General features: G+C 36.1%; 1 protein-coding gene across 2 annotated transcripts in view; it reads right to left on the bottom strand.

Moving 5' to 3' along the window:
- Nucleotides 1-5,621: 5,621 nt before the first annotated feature.
- The window catches only part of LOC308687806 (dnaJ homolog subfamily B member 14-like), a 243,745-nt gene continuing 227,279 nt past the window's right edge, over nt 5,622-22,087 (bottom strand). For both annotated transcript variants that reach the window (XM_081360610.1, XM_081360611.1), the window contains 6 exons: nt 21,274-21,419; nt 20,494-20,670; nt 13,197-13,282; nt 8,704-8,813; nt 8,140-8,312; nt 5,622-8,012 (listed from right to left, as the gene is read on the bottom strand). In XM_081360610.1, coding sequence (XP_081216736.1) covers nt 7,888-8,012; nt 8,140-8,312; nt 8,704-8,813; nt 13,197-13,282; nt 20,494-20,670; nt 21,274-21,419 — 817 coding nt within the window. In that variant the 3' untranslated portion in view covers nt 5,622-7,887. The remainder of the gene's footprint in view (nt 8,013-8,139; nt 8,313-8,703; nt 8,814-13,196; nt 13,283-20,493; nt 20,671-21,273; nt 21,420-22,087) is intronic.

A 22,087-nucleotide genomic window follows, 5' to 3' on the forward strand; every position in this document is an offset into this window, starting at 1 on the left:
TTTTAGTTAAATTTTACAATTAGCGCCTTTCGGGGGGCGGATTGCTTGAATTTATTTTACAAAAGCACAATGTTGTGTTTTATTGCGACTGTACACAAATATAATTTAACACTTTGCAGTTTGAATGTGGTCCTGTATGAAAAAAATGACGGAATAGCCTATGTTTTTATGTCTCTACTGTTCGAACGCGCCCACGCCTGCGCCACACACAAACACACACACACACACACACACACACACACACACACACACACACACACACACACACACACACACACACACACACACACACACACACACACACACACACACACACACACACACACACACACATTCCAGCATTGCAATCTTGACATCACAGCCTGTTCATTATAGTCTTAATAAAATATATTAATAAAATAGTCAACCTAACATATAAAAATTACACTGCTCTCTTTAAATAGTCAGTAGTACAATTTGTACCATTCACGGTAAGCACCGCTCCACTGTGATGTTTCCAAGCAAATTTTTGCGCGTATGAGGAGGATGATTTTTTCCATCGATATTGGAACACAAATGAAGTACAAAGCCTATAATAAACAATACTTTAGCATCCAAATACATGGCAAATGTTGAAACATTTTCATTCTAATGAGAGGGTAACGTGAGCCCAACACTGCTTACTTTTGTTTTTATTTTTACATTACATTTAAAGGATTTGTTGTGAAATATTTTGAGTGTATCATAAAATCAGAATAAGGTAAGACAAGTAATATTTTCTGTCTTATATATATATATATATATATATATATATATATATATATATATATATATAAATATATATATTCTTGTTATATATATATATATATATATATATATATATATATATATATATATATATATATATATTCTTGTTGCTATGGCGAGGGATTAAATTAATGTCAAAAATGGAAACACTAAAAGCCTCATATCTTCTAAAAATTTAATTATACACCATTTATTTCTATATAAAATTATACAAATATCAGAACTAAACCCATTTTATTCTTTTTTTTTTTTTTTTCAATTTAATAATTGTTTAAGTTTAAAAACAGCCAGAATATTTTTTTAGTCCAAAAAATAAACAAATCATGTCATTCGTAGTGCTATACTGCCCTCTTGTGTTCAAAATCAGGTAGGCCTATTGTATCTATATAAAAATATACTAGGTATGTGACGGTGAGAATATTTTACCACCGGTTAATCAACGGGGTTAATCAACATTAATCAATGTTGTGGAATATTTTGAGTGTATCATAAAATAAGAAATAAGACAAGTAATATTTTCTGGGTTTATATATATATATATATATATATATATATATAAATATAGCTGCGAGCAGCGATGAAGGGCCAAAGCCACCGGCATCGCCACCCTGGTGACTTTAGGTAACTAAAGGCACCGGGGTTGCGGTGCCACCAGCTTGGGCCCGTAATCGCTGCTCGCAGCTATATTTATTATTCTTTTCTGAAGTTAATCGCATTTTTGCGGGCGTAAACATGCTCGAAAACTCACGAAACTTTGCACACGCATCAGAACTGGAAGACTGGATCAGAATTGGGCATGGCAAAATGGCTCGACAGGGCCATCTATAAAAGTTCAACGGAGTGCACCTCCCGCTATGTTCCACGTACGTGTACAAAATTCGGTACATACATGTAATGACCTAATACCTACAAAAAAATATCTTGGAGCATAGCCCTAAACACAACAGTAAGTCAGCCATTTTGAACTTCCTCTCAGATTTTTGTGCAGTTTTTGCCATTTTCAGGCCTCGTACTTTAACAAACTCCTCCTACAGTTTTAATCTGATCATCTTCAAATTTGGTGAGTGTAATCTTAAGGCCTTTGCGACGATCTTGAGTTTTCGTCGAAGGGCGGGTCCTCGGCAGCCTGACAAATTTTGATGTTTCGCCATGAAAGAGGAAGTTGCTGTAACTCAGGCATGGAATGTCCAATCTGCCCCAAACTTCACACTTTTGATAAGAGTCCTGTCCTGACCGCCGGACTCACGCATCCTCCACGTCTGTAGTTTAAAAAAAAAAAACAAAAAAAAAAAAAAAAAAACTTGGACTTGTCCATATTTGGCAAGACCAGTGGCAGAGACCGAGACAAGTCCGAGTCCGAATACCAGCGAGTCCGAGACTATAGAAAAACGGTCTCGAGTCCGGACTCGAATCCAAGACCGGACTCGAATACAACAGCCCTATGTACTAAGCATGGTAGAAACATACTAAACATGCTAGCAACACTTAGCTGAGTCATGAAGCATGCTATTATCACCATAATACAAAACATTTAGTAAATGACTTTGACATACTCTTACTATATATACCTCCTTAAATGCACATTGCCCAACCATGCTCTGTCTTCCTAAAGCCACCGAGTGACGATCGCACGACTGCGAGGGCCCTTTCATCGTTGCTTGCAGCTTTTAATTCTGTATATAATCTTTGCTTAGTTTAGTTGTGTGTGTAGCCTACCCATAGTTTTGTTTATTAAACCATTATATCCATGCTTTACTGTCTCGGTGTTTGCCGCTCACAAATCAAAGTCACTTAAATGTCTTGATCTAGCTACAGTACATGCAATTTCTACTGTATAAAGGACTAGCAGGGTAAAAGGTTATTCTTTCTTGGCCAAGAATTGATAACTGATTATGCTGTCTGTTCGTTGGACGAACTGATTAAATAATTGTACTATTACTTCTGCTACAGTCAATTCTTAAACTAATCCAAATATTTATAATTAATTATAATTCGTTATAATTAATTATACATATTTCACTTTTGAGCTAATTTGCTACACAAGCATGGCTGTGCTTCCATGTTTACCCATATTTGGTCAACTCTATGTATGCAAGTTATTCAAGGTTTATAAAGGAATAAAAGCCTATATTAATTTGGTTTTGTATGCTTGATTCATATGGATTACTTTTAAGGCATCTTTTGTGTGAAATTTTGTTTGTGTGGACTTTCAATTGATGGAAAAAATTATAAGAGAATATAAAATTTAAAAAAAATCTAATAATTTCTGTTCCTTAAATGAATGGAAGAGTAGTCCTCTATTTAACAGCTTATATTTCATCTGTACTATTTAAAGTTCATTAAGATTCAAAATAGTGACCTCTTCAAATTAGTAGAACTGTTAAAACTTGACAAGGAGAGCAACATTGATATGGAGTCAATGCAAGTTTGGATTCAAAGTCGAAAAAAAAAAGTTGTGTAGTTAAAGTGTAGAACATGTAGGCCCACGGTTTAGTGAATTCAGACATAATAGATAGAGAGATTAAAAAATGGATTGATGGTGCTGGGTAAAAATTATATTTTTCTCAGTTGATTTGATGTACTATGAAGCTAAGCATATTCCAGATGAGAGACTTTTAACATTTTTAATATGTTTTCTATAAGAATGTTTAAAAAAAAAACTAACAAAAAATAAATTTATACCATGGTGTCTTATTTTCTTAAGTGTCTGTTAGTTTCAGTTTGAGATTTATCCACCCCGGAACAGGTTGTTTAATCTGTCCAGCTCTTTGCAGTTCTCCATGGTCATGAGCTCAGCCTTTCGCTGTAGTCTTTCATCTCTGTAGACCTTAGCAGCATACAGCAGGTCTGTTTCTGAAGGGGATGACATGATGACAAAACTAATTGTATTAGGAACTCAAAGCATATCCCTAGGACCAAACAAAGCATATAAACTCATAGTGGAAAAATAAGATGGTAAAGATGAAATAATGACACATACTTGTCTGTCTTTCCTTCCAGCAGTTGTTGCGCACATTAGAAACATAATCCTCCTCTACATTCTTCTCAATCTTTAGCAAAGCTGAGCCCTTATATTCTAATTTGAAATCTTAATATTCTTAATATTAGGGTAACATGGGGTAATATGCCCCCCATGTTTTTTTTGTAAAAAAAAAAAAAAAAAATCAACAGTGTAAGACATTCCATTACTTGAATGCAACCCATAACATTTTAACCCCATATATAGAGTTATTACATACTGTCTAAAGTACAGTTTGTACTGTGTTGTGAGGCATGTATCATAAGGCATTACTGTACATGATCTAAAGCATAGATTCTACTGTAGTATGAGGCATGTATTGTAAGGTAAAAAAAAAAAACAACACTTTTCACTCATGTTTGTAGTCCTAACCGCGCGATGGGTTGTGGGCAATATTAGCTGTTAGAGTGAGCATCGATCTGCACTTCAGATTCTGACCGGAAATAGTAGACCATCCGGGTATCTTTGGAACACTTATTTCAACATACTACGATTTGGGACATACTAATTCTGTTTTCCAATACTATTTAGGATGGATAGTATGCAAATTGGGACGCAGCAATAGTAAAATATGCCATTGAGTGTTAAACATGTTAGAAACATGCTAAAGCATGCTAGTAATACTTAGCTAAGTGTTAAAGCTTGCTATTAATGCCATGAAACAGGAAGTTGTTGTAACTCAGGCATGGAATGTCCAATTTGCCCCAAACTTCACACGTTTGATAAGAGTTCTGTCATGAACACACGTCCATGCTCATATTCAGTTATAATTATAACGATGCTGGCAACAGGAAGTGACATGTTTAACACTGTTGTGGTCTCCTAATAACATATAAAAAACTGCCAGCAGGTGCTACACAGGCTAGCAACATACTAGAAACATGCTAAAACAACTAGCAAACACTTAGCTAAGTGCTAAAGCATGCTATTGCTGCAATTAAATATGGATTTGCTGTAACTCAGGCATGCAATGTCCAATCTACCCCAAAATGAATATGTAATTATATGCTAGAAACATCATGAAACATGCTAGAAATGCTAAAGGAAGTTGTTGTAACTCAAGCATACAATGTCCAATCTGCCCCAAACTTCACATGTTTGATAAAAGTCCTGCACTGAACACATCTATATAGCGATATTCAGATATAGACATAGCCCCACCTACTGGCAACAGAAACTGACATGGTTAACACAGTAATGCAGTACTAACCACATAATTATTGTGTACTAATAGGGCAAGACCACCTTTGTCGAGTCCAAGACAAGTCCAAGACCAGGACTAGTCGAGTCCAAGTGAAGACCAAGTCCAAAGAGTTTCGAGTCCAAGACAAGCCCGAGTCCAGGACAGGAAAAAAAAAAGTCTTATGCATGACAATCATTTTGGGTTATTATTTGTTGATCTAAAACAAAAACAATGTCACAACACCCATGATTTTTAAATAAAGACATTCCCCTTGATATCATATAATCTTCTAATCTAAAGAAAACAGAATGATGACATATGGTGATACCTCATAATAGCAGTGTTAGAACTGATATACAAACACCAACCCACTACTATTACCACTGCTAGGTACTAGTACTGAGCATTTGAGCAACTAAATGACAATATAGCCTCACTCCAGATGTACAGTAGAGTAGAAAAGAAGTGACCAGTATTACAGAGTGGACCCCTATGGTTGGTTTATGCCTTCCCTGAAGAAAAAAAAAATATTGTATTGTATTATATTATTATTTGGACGTGGGTTATAGGAAAGACATGTATTTTCAGAAAACATTAAAGTTTGGGTAAACAACAATGAACACAGTGTCATTTAACATATGTTCTTTTTATTTGAGAACAAACTACAGAATTTTAAAATAAATTCATCAGGAAGTTGTTTAAGAAATTCATAAGAACCATTTTTCACAGTATACTTAACAGTACAAGCACACTGCGGATAAACCGCGGATCAGGCGGATGATGTGATGAAAAATATTTTAATTAAATTCGGACGTCGGTTGAACCAATCAAATGAAAAAAGTTCGCCACTAAGCAAACCTGCAAGCTATGAGCCCAGCTGTCAGTACTATTGGAGGAGGCCTAAACGTCTCGTAGATGAGACTGCCTGGGTTATTTTGTTACGATATTAGCTACTGTATATTTTAATACAGCCAGTCATTGTAGCCTACTACTCGTGGAATAGGCATTTAAAAGAGAGGCAGATTATGGAGTGATATGACTCAAAAATTACATCGGGCAATGTTCAGATGTCATTCAGCGAGATGTTCAGAAGAATGCAAGAGCTAAACTTCTACAAGCTCAATAACATCCACATAAAAAAAAAAAAGAAGGTAAGAAAAAAAGTCGGAAAACTTTGCCCATTAATTAGATGTGCAAGGCAAGCAGGCAAGTTTTCGGGTTGTTATGGACAATTAAAAATGTGAATATTCACATTGCACTAGCGGTGGACTTTCAGAGAGTTAAAACATCAAAAGAGCCGTCTCTTTTCAGTGAGCTGAGTCAAACGAGCCAGCTCACGAAAAAGAGCCGAAATGCCCATCACTAGTTATTAGGTGGCCAGTGTTTCACTTTCCCTCCGTCGCGGTGACGTATGTGTGCTTACTGGGAACATAATAAAGACACCTGGACTCGGTCGAGACCAAAAGCCATATTTGGCAAGACCAGTGGCAGAGACCGAGACAAGTCCGAGTCCGAAAACCAGCGAGTCCGAGACAAGTCCGAGACTATAGAAAAACGGTCTCGAGTCCGGACTCGAATCCAAGACCGGACTCGAATACAACAGCCCTATGTACTAAGCATGGTAGAAACATACTAAACATGCTAGCAACACTTAGCTGAGTCATGAAGCATGCTATTATCACCATAATACAAAACATTTAGTAAATGACTTTGACATACTCTTACTATATATACCTCCTTAAATGCACATTGCCCAACCATGCTCTGTCTTCCTAAAGCCACCGAGTGACGATCGCACGAGTGCGAGGGCCCTTTCATCGTTGCTTGCAGCTTTTAATTCTGTATATAATCTTTGCTTAGTTTAGTTGTGTGTGTAGCCTACCCGTAGTTTTGTTTATTAAACCATTATATCCATGCTTTACTGTCTCGGTGTTTGCCGCTCACAAATCAAAGTCACTTAAATGTCTTGATCTAGCTACAGTACATGCAATTTCTACTGTATAAAGTACTAGCAGGGTAAAAGGTTATTCTTTCTTGGCCAAGAATTGATAACTGATTATGCTGTCTGTTCGTTGGACGAACTGATTAAATAATTGTACTATTACTTCTGCTACAGTCAATTCTTAAACTAATTCAAATATTTATAATTAATTATAATTCGTTATAATTAATTATACATATTTCACTTTTGAGCTAATTTGCTACACAAGCATGGCTGTGCTTCCATGTTTACCCACATTTGGTCAACTCTATGTATGCAAGTTATTCAAGGTTTATAAAGGAGTAAAAGCCTATATTAATTTGGTTTTGTATGCTTGATTCATATGGATTACTTTTAAGGCATCTTTTGTGTGAAATTTTGTTTGTGTGGACTTTCAATTGATGGAAAAAATTATAAGAGAATATAAAATTTAAAAAAAATCTAATAATTTCTGTTCCTTAAATGAATGGAAGAGTAGTCCTCTATTTAACAGCTTATATTTCATCTGTACTATTTAAAGTTCATTAAGATTCAAAATAGTGACCTCTTCAAATTAGTAGAACTGTTAAAACTTGACAAGGAGAGCAACATTGATATGGAGTCAATGCAAGTTTGGATTCAAAGTTGAAAAAAAAAAAGTTGTGTAGTTAAAGTGTAGAACATGTAGGCCCACGGTTTAGTGAATTCAGACATAATAGATAGAGAGATTAAAAAATGGATTGATGGTGCTGGGTAAAAATTATATTTTTCTCAGTTGATTTGATGTACTATGAAGCTAAGCATATTCCAGATGAGAGACTTTTAACATTTTTAATATGTTTTCTATAAGAATGTTAAAAAAAAAAAAAAACTAACAAAAAATAAATTTATACCATGGTGTCTTATTTTCTTAAGTGTCTGTTAGTTTCAGTTTGAGATTTATCCACCCCGGAACAGGTTGTTTAATCTGTCCAGCTCTTTGCAGTTCTCCATGGTCATGAGCTCAGCCTTTCGCTGTAGTCTTTCATCTCTGTAGACCTTAGCAGCATACAGCAGGTCTGTTTCTGAAGGGGATGACATGATGACAAAACTAATTGTATTAGGAACTCAAAGCATATCCCTAGGACCAAACAAAGCATATAAACTCATAGTGGAAAAATAAGATGGTGAAGATGAAATAATGACACATACTTGTCTGTCTTTCCTTCCAGCAGTTGTTGCGCACATTAGAAACATAATCCTCCTCTACATTCTTCTCAATCTTTAGCAAAGCTGAGCCCTTATATTCTGATTTGAAATCTCTGGTGACAAAATAGTCCACATGCAGGTTCTCTGTTTGTCTCTTAATAGTCTGTCCTGTGGACCTAGATGTGAAGGAGCAGAGATTACAACCATTACACAGTTTTAAAGAACAGTATGAAAAAATAGAGTCTAAGGGTACAAGTGTTTAAAGTGCTAGAACCATAATATATTTATTCAGATTTTCTTTCTTAATATTAGGGTAACATGGGGTAATATGCCCCCCATGTTTTTTTAGTAAAAAAAAAAAAAAAAAAAAAATCAACAGTGTAAGACATTCCATTACTTGAATGCAACCCATAACATTTTAACCCCATATATAGAGTTATTACATACTGTCTAAAGTACAGTTTGTACTGTGTTGTGAGGCATGTATCATAAGGCATTACTGTACATGATCTAAAGCATAGATTCTACTGTAGTATGAGGCATGTATTGTAAGGTATTATGACATACGGTCTGGAGTAAAGGCTATAAGGAGGTGTGGACACCATCATCTGGCTGAGGACTGAGACCAAGACCAGCACAACTATCGGCATCAGCTGAATAAACATGGAGTACCCACCCTGAAGAATAGACACTGGCATCAGTCATTATCTGTGAGTTACTTCAAAACAAGAACAACAGAATGAAACATTTAAATAGGGCTGGGCAAAAATTTTTGATTTTGATATTTATTTGAACAATCCTGATATTGAATCTTAAAACACCATGGTCAATATTTTATTTTATGGCTATTATCATTGGCTGTGTGAAAACGTATTTCTACACCATTTTATGTCTTGCAGAGATGTATAAAATAAACAAACATACAATGTGATGTTGAATTAATAGTTCAAAAAGTTTTACTGATTTGAATCAGCCTGAAACACTGATTTACAGCTTAATCAGAGAGAGCTTTTTTTTTTTTTTATCTGTTTCATTTGTAAGCAAAACGAACAGGCATTGAAAAAAAGCTTGTGAAATGGAATTGTATTGAATTCCGAAATCTGTATTTATACCCACCCCTTCATGCTTGAACCCCTAATAATAATAATAATAATAATAATAATAATAATAATAATACAACATCTGGTCCTTAGTAGGTCTTAAAATTAGTTAAATACAACCTCAGATGAACAACAACACATGACATTAACAATAACTATGCCAAATTTGAGAAGCCATGTGTAAAAAATGTCCTTGATCAATTGAAAATCAGCAAGTGTGACCATCTCAATAAAAGCAGAAGTTTTGGCAGTTTGCTGGTGTGGAGCATTCAGGTGTGTGCTAACACAATGTCAAGGATGAAAGACATCAGCAATGATCTTAGAGAAGCAATTGTTGCTGCCCATCAATCATCTGGGAAGGGTAAAAAGGCAATTTCCAAACAATTTGAAGTCCATCACAATACATTAAGGAAGATTATTGGATAAGTGGATAACATTCAAGACAGTTGCAAATCTTTCCAGGAGTGTACGTCCTGGCAAATTCACCCCACGGTAAGACCGTGCTATACTCAGAGAAATTGCAAAAAACAAGAACTACATCTCAGACTCTACAGGCCTCGTTAGCATGTTAACCCTCTGGGGTCTAAGGTGTTTTTGGGGTCCTTGAGATGTTCTGACATGCCCTTACATTTGTGATTTTTTCAGTTGCTTATAAACATATTAATGGCAAAGGTATAATTACACTCTATTTAGCACAAACAGGTCTACCATAATATGTGAGCAACATGTATGTACATGTTTGTATTTTTGAGAGAATAATGTTTATGCATGGTTATTGAAAAAAATAAAAATGAAAATGTCTGAAATAAGGCCACAAAACACATACTAAATATGTGTCAATAAGACTTCTGAATAATGCATTTTGTCGCCTAGAGTTTTTTCTTCAAAATGATGTGAAAATCATCCTTCCTAATCATTCACATAAAACAATACATTGATTTAAATTTTGTAACACACTTTTTGTTTGGAAAGGCCATATGCGGGTGGGAGTGATTCACACCTGAGGAGACAATGGGGCCCGCATAATGAGGCTGCATACTTAATTAGCCTTTGATTCAGGTGTGTGACTAAGCCACAAGAAAGAATGCAAGGACAATATATATATAACTGGTTCACAGTTGTTGTTGTTGTTTTTTCCACAAATTGTGCTTGCAAATTGTACAATATCCAAGGTAAACATTTCTAGTAATTGTGCAGTTAATTGTTCTCATACTGTAGTTTCAGATTTGGAATATATTCTCTACCCAAATGTGTCACTAATAAAGCATAATAAAAATGATTTAAAGAGAAGGCTTATAATGACCTTTTAAGATTTTGTTTACATCTATCCTTGTATATATATATATTTTTTTTTTTTCTAAAGGTTATACAATTACAACAACATTTAAAATTGTAACAATATTTCCAGTGTAATCTTTCTTTGTAAAAACTAAAGTATACATTTTATCATACGTAATTCAATTCATATGAGAAGAAATTGGAAACATTATAAGCTTATTTGATGTGGCAGTATTTTACAGTCAAAACTTTATAATCTATCCGATTTTGTAGTCGATTTTTACTCATCTCAGTATAGCAATAGAGTTTGGTAAAAGCTGTTCATTCATTCATACATAGAAACGCGATTTATATTTAAACAGTCTTTTTTCCAGCTGTAGTAGCTCCACAACAGCGTGCATCTGTGCGTTCATTCATTCATACATAGAAACGCGATTCATATTTAAACAGTATTTTTGGCAGCTGTAGTAGCTCCACAACAGCACGCATCTGTGCGTTCATTCATTCATACACAAAAACGCGATTCATATTTAAACAGTATTTTTGCCAGCAGTAGCTCCACAACAGCACGCATCTGTGCGTTCATTCATTCATACACAGAAACGCGATTCATATTTAAACAGTATCTTTGCCAGCTGTAGTAGCTCCACAACAGCACGCATCTGTGCGTTCATTCATTCAGATTAGAACAAAGCAAATAGAACTGACCTATTCCTCAGCGGGATCCGTTTGCTCCTCGAAATGAAACTTCCAGAACTTCTGAGGTAAATTTTCCAGGATTATTATCAAGATAGTATTATTCCTCACAGCATCGTAAAGTACATAAGTCTGAAAGTGAACTCGCGGTGTGTGTTATCCAGCTGATGTGGGCGTTTCACAGGTTTGTATGGATCGCCTCACATTTGCGTTTGAATAGCGCGCGCTCTCCGTGGGCGGAGCACATTAAAACTTAATGAGCTGTGATGAGAACAACTGACATCTCTCTCTTTGCATACATATTACATAAACTGTGAATATTTGTTTTTTATAAAAATTCATTTAAAAGAAGAGAATTCAAGCTTCATGCCTGTGTGTCTGTATGCCTGTTTGACTGAGTATTCGCTGAGTTACAGTTCATTTTCGGACGCATTTCAGAATGGACTACACTGACAGAGAGGAGGCAGAACTCGCATCATGTTTATTTTTCTTTATTTGGCAAAAAGCACAACACTTTGTTTTTATTGTTAGTATACACAAATATAATACACACTTAACATGATCGATTGATGTATAACACAAGCATATAAGATAAAAATTAATATATATATATTTTTTTTTTTTGCACTGATAAGGAAAAAACGAGCCAGGGGGTTAAATGAAAAAGGTTTGCAAAGTTGCATTTGAACAAACCACAAGACTTCTGGAGCAATATCCTTTGGACAGACAAGACCAAAGTGGAGATGTTTGGCCATAATGCACAGTGCAACATTTGGTGAAAACCAAACACATCATATCAGCACAAACACCTCATACCAACTGTCAAGCATGGTGGTGGAGGGGTGATGATTTGGGCTTGTTTTGCAGTCACAGGACCAGGGCACCTTGCAGTCATTGAGTCGACCATGAACTTCTCTGTATACCAAAGTATTCTAGAGTCAAATTTGATGTCATGAAAACAGGACAATGATCCCAAGCACACCAGCAAATCTACAACAGAATGGCTGAAAATGAAAATAGTCAAAGTGTTGCAGTGGCCCAGTCAAAGTCCAGACCCCAACCCAATTGAAATGATGTGGCGGGACTTTAGGAAAGCAGTGCATAAACAAAAGCCTGTAAACCTCAATGAACTGAAACAATGTCCAAAATTACTCCACAACGATGTGAGAGACTGATAAAGTCATACAGAAAACTGCTTAAAGTGTTTCTACAAGCTATTGAATCATGGGGTGTACTTAGTTTTTCACACATGGCTTCTCTATTTTGGCTATATTTTTGTTAAATAATGACACTGTGTAATATGTCCTGTGGTGTTGTTCATTTGAGGTTGTATTTACCTCATTTTAGGACCTGCTAAGGATCAGGTGATTTTTTTTAATGTCCTGATACCTAAAACCATAGAATTCAAATAGGGTGTACTTTCTTTTTCAGATGACTATGTTAATGCTGACATTTACACTCGCTTAAATTTTAAGAGAACATCATGTGAATAAATTACTTAGTTAGCGACTCTTTAACACGACCCCGCCCTAAACAAGTGCTAAACTGTGTGCATTGGCTTGTGTTGTGCATGTCAAATAAAATCAATCATAATTAATTTCTTATGTTATTTGTATCAGTTTTTATTAATTTATACTTATTAATTTAAAAATACCATTTCTGATTGTTATTTACGTACAAAAATACTTTTAATGGAAACTTGCTTTCAGTTATTTGCTTGAGGCATAAGGATAAACTGAAATTTATAAATTAATAAATTATATTTATTTTATGAAACAGCATTTCAACTATTTCTGCTCATGTATTTGAAGGCTGCTATTGGATCACTGAGGGTAAACGTTGTATTATGCGACTATGCATTACTTTACAGAGAGCTTACAACCTAACAGAGTTAAAAACTAGCTAGTAGTAACCAAGTTAAAAACTAGCTAGTGGTTACTAAGTCTCTAATATTACTGAGAAAGACAGAAAAAAAGATGCTCATACCTCTCCTCTCTCCTCCGTTCTCTCTCCTCTGGTTTGGTTCCTATGGTGACTGTATGTTCGGTTATTAGCGAATTCTTGTGTGTTCGCTGAAAAAACACAAAATCACATATTCAGTTTCCCACACACCTAACCAGACCTGACATATTAAAGGGGCAGTAAGCGATTTCTGAGAACCACTGTTAAAAGTGGATCCTACCGAGCACCACAACACACTTAAAGCCAATCAGTAGTAGGGGGCGTATATATTCTTGATGGGGGAAGAGAGAAAGTGAGCAAGAGGGAGATTTTAAGAAAGAAAGATGGCTGAGAGACATTACAAAAGAGAAAAGGTCAGGGAATATCACTGGAAAAAGAAGGTTTATGATCAGGCAAGAGCTTTAGGAAGAGCATTAAAGGGATAGTTCACTTTGAAATTCAATTTTGGTATGTTTTAGCTTACCTGAAGGGCATCCAAGATGTAGGTGTCTTTGTTTCCGCAGTAGTTTCAATTTTGATATTTTTAGGTCAAACCGTTCTTGAAACTGACTTCATGAAATGACTGACAGACAAGAACGGTTTGACCTAAAAATATCAAAATTGAAACTACTGCGGAAACAAAGACACCTACATCTTGGATGCCCTTGAGGTAAGCTAAAACATACCAAAATTTTATTTCAAAGTGAACTATCCCTTTAATATTAGAAAAGCTTTCCAGGGGGCCAAGATGGCAGCATGAGAGGTGGACGCTTTTGCTCCTCATTTGCTCCTTGAATTCCTCATTCAATTATTTGAGTACATAATTTAATCAATTTTGGCAATGCAACCTGAGGTACAATGCCTTCAGAAACTTTGTGGCCTGATTCTTTAGTAAAAAAAAAAACAGCGAAGAAACTTGAGAAAAAGGATCTACATGCAGATGCGGTTTGTGAAAAGTCTCACACTAGTAACTATGTTGGACAGCTAGTTCCAGCGTTATCCAGGGTGCTGCAGGAAATGACTGGGTCGATCGCGCAGACTATTCAAGCCCATTCGCAACAACTTGAACAAACGGTGGGCTGACTTAATGAAGCCGAGAACAGAATTGCTTATGTCGAGTTAACAGTAGATAGAGAAAATGCACGGATCCAGACTCTTGCAATCTCGCATGCCAAGTTTCTTCACTCACCAAACACTTGGATGATCTAGAAAATCGAGGTCAGAGGAAAAATCTATGCATCATTGGCCTGCCTGAAAATGTTGAGGGTACTAACCCGACCAGGTTTCTTCAGACTTGATCCCAGAGTTCCTCGGTATTGAAACTAAGTCTGGGATGCTTCAGCTGGAGAGAGCTCATTGCATCTCTATGCTGAACACCGACGCCAAGGTTAGGAGTTATACGCAAATTGTTCGCTTCCACAAGTTACAGGATAAGCTGCGGGTTGTGGATGCCAGCAGACGTGAGGCACAAAAAGGAGATCTGATGTACAACAGTAAATTATCGTTCTATCAGGACTTTTCAGTCACCACCGGTAAAATTCCTTAAGTCCCCTGAGGAGGTTCTGGCCTTTATTGACTCAACAGATTGAATTTGAAGGAAACATTTTCTCTTGAAAGGAAGTGACATACCAGATGGTCTTAGGTAGGCCTTAAATAGCTTAAAGGGTTACTTGACCCAAAAATGAAAATTATGTCAGTAATTACTCACCCTCATAATGTTCCAACCCCGTAAGACTTTCATTCATCTTCAGAACACAAATTAAGATATTTTTGAAGAAATCTAAGAGCTGGCTCACTCCTTCATAGACTGCAAGGTAATTTCATCTGCCAGCCCAGAAAAGTTAGTAAAGACATTGTTAAGATAGTCCAAGTGGCTCAACAGTGGCTCAACCTTAAGTTTATCAAGCGACGAGAATACTTTTGTTAAAATAGTCCAAGTGGCTCAACAGTGGCTCAACCTTAAGTTTATCAAGCGACGAGAATACTTTTTGTGCGCAAAAAACTAACAAAAATAACAACTTTATTCAACTATTCATTTTCTTCTGTGTGGGCCTCTGACGTGAGTTCACGAGAGCGCCACGACGCATGCCAGAGAACTGAGAAGATAATGCTCACGGTCATTTGATGGTAAAGTGTGAAAGGTAAGCCATTCATTTTGCGGCATTGGTAAGGCACTTTTACATTTTCTCGTTGGTTTCTTAACTCTTGTATGGTGTTCGGGTCTGTTGGACCCGTTTTCATTTTTTATCATTTGAAAAATGATACAATTAATTATTTTTTCAAACTGAGACTCATTGGCCTTGGCTCATTTTCTGTGAGGAATATATATCAGAACACATTTTTAATGAAAACACACTGTACACCCCCCCTACACATTTATATTACACACAGGATGTTCGGGTCCACTGGACCCGGGGCTAATAAAAGTGTGGAAATTGTAGGTCCTGTGTACCTTTACTCTGTCCTCCTCCTGTCAGGGCCTGCTGTTAGTGTGTGTATGTTCTTGTATATGGTTTATGAGGACACAAATGTGTATAATGACATGGTATTACAACGTAAACATGGTTTATGACAACATCTGTGTCCTCATACTAAAACATACTAAATGGTGTTTTTTGAAATTCAAAAAATGCCAAAAGTTTTCTGTGATTGGTAGGTTTAGTGGTAGGGTTAGTGTAGGGGGATATATTATACAGTTTGTACATTAGAAAAACCATTATGCCTATGGAGAGTGACTGTACACCACATATCCAAGTGAGTGTGTGTGCGTGTATGTGCATGTATGTGTGTATGTGTGTGTGTGTGTGTGTGTGTGTGTGTGTGTGTGTGTGTGTGTGTGTGTGTGTGTGTGTGTGTGTGTGTGTGTGTGGGTGTGTGTTTTGTGTGTGTCTGTGTGTGTGTTGTGGGTGTGTGTATGTGTCTGCATGAGTGTGTGTGTGCGTGCGTGTGAGAGAGAGATTGTGTGTAAGTGTGAAAGAGTGCAAGAGTGAGTTTTGTGCTTCTACTCCTGCCATTCCCACACAAGGTTGCAATTCTTAAATGTGATCTAACAAAGGTAAAGAGAAAATATTGACCATATATGCTGTTTATATTGCTTGTAATTGGGATGAAGTAAACATCTGTTGAGTATTTTAACATAACATTTTTGATTGTGTTGAATTAAAAACCCAAAAATGCAGCGGGTCCACCAGACCCACGAACACTGGCTGAGTAACAAAAATATGAACACCACACAAGGGTTAACTTACAGTAAGGTTGAGCCACTGTAGTCACTATATTTTTATAGTTTATAGTATATATTTTATATTTTAGTCACAGACTATTTTAACGATGTCTTTACTAATGTTTCTGGGCCGGCAGAATGAAATTACATAGAAGCATGAAGGAATGAGCCAGCTCTCAGATTTCATCAAAAATATCTTTATTTGTGTTCCAAAGATGAACTAAAGTCTTATGGAGTTCAAAAACATGAGGGTGAGTAATAATTACTGACAGAATTTTCACCATCAAGTCAGTTAGTCCCGCGATAACCGCTCTTGATTAAAATATCCTATTACTCACGCTCCACTGCTTTACACGAGTTAATGATCAGCTCCGTCTTCACTCAGATACTTCAAATACCTTTGGAAGAGAACTAGTCCAGTCATTTTATGAAAAAAGGTTGAACAAATTGCAACAGAAGCAAACTCAACTGATTTTGTATCCTCAATATGTCCTGAGTAAAGAAAAAAAAAAAGCCCAGAAGAATCCCATTAGGGGAAAGTTTCGAAAAAGACCCAAATATAGCCTATTCATACGCCTATTCATTCTTTTTCTCACGTGAATAGAGTAAAAAATTTAACCTTTAGATATCACCATGAAAATTACTGAGTTGATTACTTACATCAAGACAAACAAAAAATGTATTACAAGTTTTTTGAAATTGTTTGTTAACATGGACAAACGGAGCATAATCTAATTACGTATGTGCTAGTTCGCATAAATACCACAACAAATCTAAACATTGGGTCTTGCCAGGTGAAAATGTCTTGTTGAATCTTATTGACAAATAACAGTAAAATACTTAATGTTAAGGTCTGAATGGAACCCATTTAGGCTACCCATGAGCATTAATATATATAGGCAGGAAGAAGTACTTTAGAAACCAGCCTTTATTAATTTTTAAGAGATGGGGTTTGGGGCTGGGTCCGTGGGACTGTTTCTGGGGACGAGAACAGGAGACAATGATAAGGAGAATGCAGAAGACAAAAGGTAGGTAAAATAAAAAGTGAATCCCCAGAAACAGTCCCACGGACCCGGCCCCAAACCCCATCTCTGCAATAATAATTAATAAAGGCTGGTTTCTAAAGTACTTCTTCCTGCCTCTATGTATTAATGTTCATGGGTAGCCAAAATGGGTTTTACTGTTAAGTATTTTACTGTTATGTGTCAACAAGATTCAAAAAGACATTTTCGCCTGGCTATACCCAATGTTTAGATCTGTTGTGGCATTTATGCAAACTAGCACATACATAATTAGATTATAGACCGTTTGTCCATGTTAACAAACAATTTAAAAAAACTTTTAATACATTTTTTGTTTGTCTTGATGTAAGTAATCAACTCACTAATTTTCATGGTGATATCGTTGGGTAATATGTTTGGGTCTTTTTCGAAACTTTCCCCTAATGGGATTCTTCGGGGCTTTTTTTTCCTTGCTCAGGACATATTGAGGATACAAAATCAGTTGAGTTTGCTTCTGTTGCAATTTGTTCAAGGTTGACCCCCATTTTGGCTTAAAATGACTGACTAAACGCTTTATTCCCGTAGTCTCTCTTGATGATAACTGGAACTCCATCAACACCACAATCGCTCCTCTCCATTACCACAACAAACAGCAAGGTGTTCCGTATGCCCGTCGCTTACTAGTAGATTCATAAGGCAGATTAAATATCCATTCATCGACGTAATCAACTTCCCGTCGGCTGAATAAAGATGAGCCTGTGTGGTGAACAATCGAGTCCGGTTTAAGAGATGAGTCCGAGCTGCGTCAATAGTAAAGGAGAAAGACCGCGAAATTTAAAAATACGACTGTTATTGTGTCACAAAATGTAGTTTTAAGAGTTTCTCAGTCGAGAATGTAGTTGTTTGAAGCTCAAATATGTTTTTTATTTGTTAAAAAAAAACACACTAACAACAAGAAATGTTTAATTTCACATTCTATAGCTTCGGTTAAATACTAGTATATGAATCATATAAGTTAAAATACATTAATGACTCGTTATAACGTAGTACAAACTTCTATAATAAAGTGATTTTGTATTATTTGTAACCAGGCACTAAAGCGATTACCCATAAAACGTGCTTTGAACCAATCGGATTGCTTGGGTCCTAAGCTCGGACTCATCTCTTCAGTCGGACTCATTTGTTCACCACACCTGCACACAACCTGAACCTATTCGTTTTCCCCGCCATCACTATTTTCAGCTTAGCCAATGCGTACGTCATCCTGCATCCGGTATTCCCAAACCGGACCGACAAAAACGCCATCTTTGTTGTGGCACTCATTTAATTATACGTTGCGTTGTTCAATCTATCCTGTTCCTCTCAATATAGAATATTATTATATAGACAAAAAACACAAAAAAAACCACACAAAATAAATCATATTTATTTTGTGCTTATTAAAAGATGAAAGTGCATTGTCACAAGTTGAGGGAGTCATTCATTCAACCAATTTGTTCAAACGGCTGATTCATTTGGGAAAGAGGGCAATTGAATCACTAAATTGATTCGTTCAAAACGCAGATTTCAGAATTTTCTGAATTTTCGCAGAATTTTCATTGCTGTCTGTTGCATTGAGACTCTGCTCAGAAGTTTTCATTTTGAAATTGTCGTCAGCAAAATAAAGGGAAAACACAATATTGACAATATTGTTTATAAAATGTAACTCACAATGTTAAATTATTGTTCATACTGTCTAAAATAAATATCACATTTGCAACTGTGCACGGGATAACGGCACTCTTGCTAATGATTATAAAAAATAAAATGTACGCAAATTAGATAGTTTTAATTTGGAAAGCATTTAGATATGTCTAAGTCAAAGTGTCATCTAAAATTTAAAACCTTTCATAAATAAAAATTAGACTTAATCTAATTTAAGACTTTTTAAGGATCCGCGGGAACCCTGCCGTCACCAATAATTGCATCAGATTTACAGATTGTCTACTGGGTAGGGGCACCAGGCAGGGCCGCCCACTTTCAACATTGTTGTTTGCCCTTGCCGTTGAACCCTTGGCAGAAGCGATAAGATATGATTCATTGATTAGAGGGTTTACAATAAGTGACAGACAACACAAGATTTCATTTTATACAGAAGATATTCTGCTATTTTTGTCTGATTCAAATACATCAGTTTCACGACTGGTTGATATTATAAACTCCTTTGGGGAATTTTCTGGTTATAAGATCTATTTTACAAAATCTGTTGCTTTACAGTTGGTCAGTCTCACTTCAGACACAAATGCTCTCCTCTTTCCCTTTTAAATATTCCATGTCAGGTTTTACCTATAGGGCTTCATATAACCCCTACATTCCAACTTTTATTTAAAAGTAAACTTTGCTCCTCGTCTGGAGAAAATTAAATGTCATTTGTCATTTTGACAGTCAAAAATAGTCGATCTCCGAATGCAACGTAACAGGGAGGAGAGTAAAGATGGAAAGCTCCTAAAGCTTAGTTCCATATAAATTCACAGATAATTTGTTGTTTTGTTGTTAGTGAAAATCAATATTGACCTTGTATTTGAAAAAAGAATGCTCATATAAGAAGCAATACTAAAATTCAGAGTCAGTTCATTCACATTCGGAGATCGACTATTTTTGACTGTCAAAATGCTGGCGGACTAAGCTACAGTGAGTTGTTCAAAATCTTTCTTTTTTGTAAACTCTGTGTACACAAAAATTTTTCTCAATGCTCGAGTTCATGCGAAGAGCCCCTGGTGATACTTTGAGCAAAGTTTCATGTTGTGTCGAGCCTTCTTAGTGTTTTAAAAATAGCGATTTTTGATGCTATCATAGAAGTACTCCCATTCAAAAGGCAATTTTACCGAAAACGAAATTACGGTCAAACTTAAAAGTGGCGTTTCCATTCTAATTATGCTTTTAAACGAAAGTTCGCCTCGGGTAGATGAACAAAAACACCCTAGGTTGCATTTTGGCGAGAGTTACCCTTTAATGCTATACAATCCCTCATACTAACCAGAATTTATAAAGTGAATGCTGTGCAGATGAATCCATCTGCATGGAGAAAATACACATACTGCATCTGCAGATTTTACATGATCTATACAAAATGGCTTACATGAAGGGAAGCCGCCTCCAAAGAACATGTTAAAGAGATCTTCAGGTGTAATATCAGACTCAAAGCCTCGGTGGAAATCAAATCCTCCATGAGTGCTGCTAGGCTCCTCTCCTCCACATAGATCATACTGCCTCTTCTTCTCTGGGTTACTGAGCACTGCATAAGCATTTCCAATCTCTGGAGAAGAACAAGAACAGCATTTTTTGTTTTATATTTTATGTACATTAATTTTGTAATAATTACAGTGGCCGAGAGAGCTCAACGCGCTGCAACTGAAGAAAGCACATGCAAATAGAAAAAAACACATGAAAATAGAAAAAAAACAAAAAAACATGCAAATAGAAAAAAACACCCACAAATTAAGAAAACAGTTTCACAACACACGTGTGCTCCAAATATTCACAACACAACCAAATACAGAAACGCGCTGCAAAAGTTCACAACACAACCAAATACAGAAACGCGCTGCAAAAGTTCACAACACAACCAAGTACAGAAACGCGCTGCAAATAACACAGACCACAACGGAAATGTTTCCAGGGGAACCAAATAAGTGACAAACCCGGCTGGGTTTCTGTATTTGGTTGTGTTATTTGGAGCACACGTGTGTTGCGAAACTGATGAAGATGTTTTCTTAATTTGCGGGTGTTTTTTTCTATTTGCATGTGTTTTTTTATATTTTCATGTGTTTTCTTCAGTTGCTGCGTGTTGAGCTCTCTCGGCCACCGTAAATAATGTAATGGAAAAAAACTGGATATGGTGTTTCAGGAACAGCATTACTTTTAAAGGCCTCGGTTGCTCCTGGCGCATGGTTTTTGTCAGGGTGGAATTTCAAAGCCAGTTTTCTGTACGCCTTTTTCAGTTCCTCATCATTGGCATCTTTTCTGATAGCCAGTACTTCATAGTAATTCTTACACTTCTTTATCCTAAAGACAACAAAAAGCAACAGGGTTTAACTTTATTCTGAATTTAACACATTCTGTTGTCTATAAGTAACACTGCACCTACATGTCTACTAACTCTCAAAGTATTAGTAAACTGGTAGGGTTAGGGTTAGGATAAGATTAAGTTGATATGTAGTTGCAAAGTTACTTATAGTGAGTAGAGTGTCTGTTGAAGGACTATCACAATAAAGAGTTAGCAGATATTAAGCAGACAGTCCACTAATACTCTAATGAGAGTTAGTTGACATGTAGTTGCAAAGTTACTTATAGTCAACAGAATGTTCAAAAGGGACCATCAAAATAAAGTGTTACCAGCAACAGTTTTTAAATGTTAAATCTAAAATGTTAAATCTATCTATCCATATTTAGCCATCTAAATATGGCTTATATATGTATACATATATACACAAACACACAAACAAAAACACTCACCACCTACTTTATTAGGTACACCTGTTTAACTGCTTGTTAACACAAATATGTAATCAGCCAACCACATGGCAGAGACTCAATGAATTTAGGCATGTAAACAAGGGTTGCATCCAAAATCGCATACTTCCCTACTATATAGTAGGGGGAAAAGAAAAAGTGACAAAAGTAGTATGTCCGAATTGATGGTACTCATAAATAGTTTAAATCAGTGGTCTCAA

Source organism: Scardinius erythrophthalmus (genome assembly GCF_964197995.2).
Source record: "Scardinius erythrophthalmus genome assembly, chromosome: 3".
In the NCBI taxonomy this organism is placed as follows: domain Eukaryota; kingdom Metazoa; phylum Chordata; class Actinopteri; order Cypriniformes; family Leuciscidae; genus Scardinius; species Scardinius erythrophthalmus.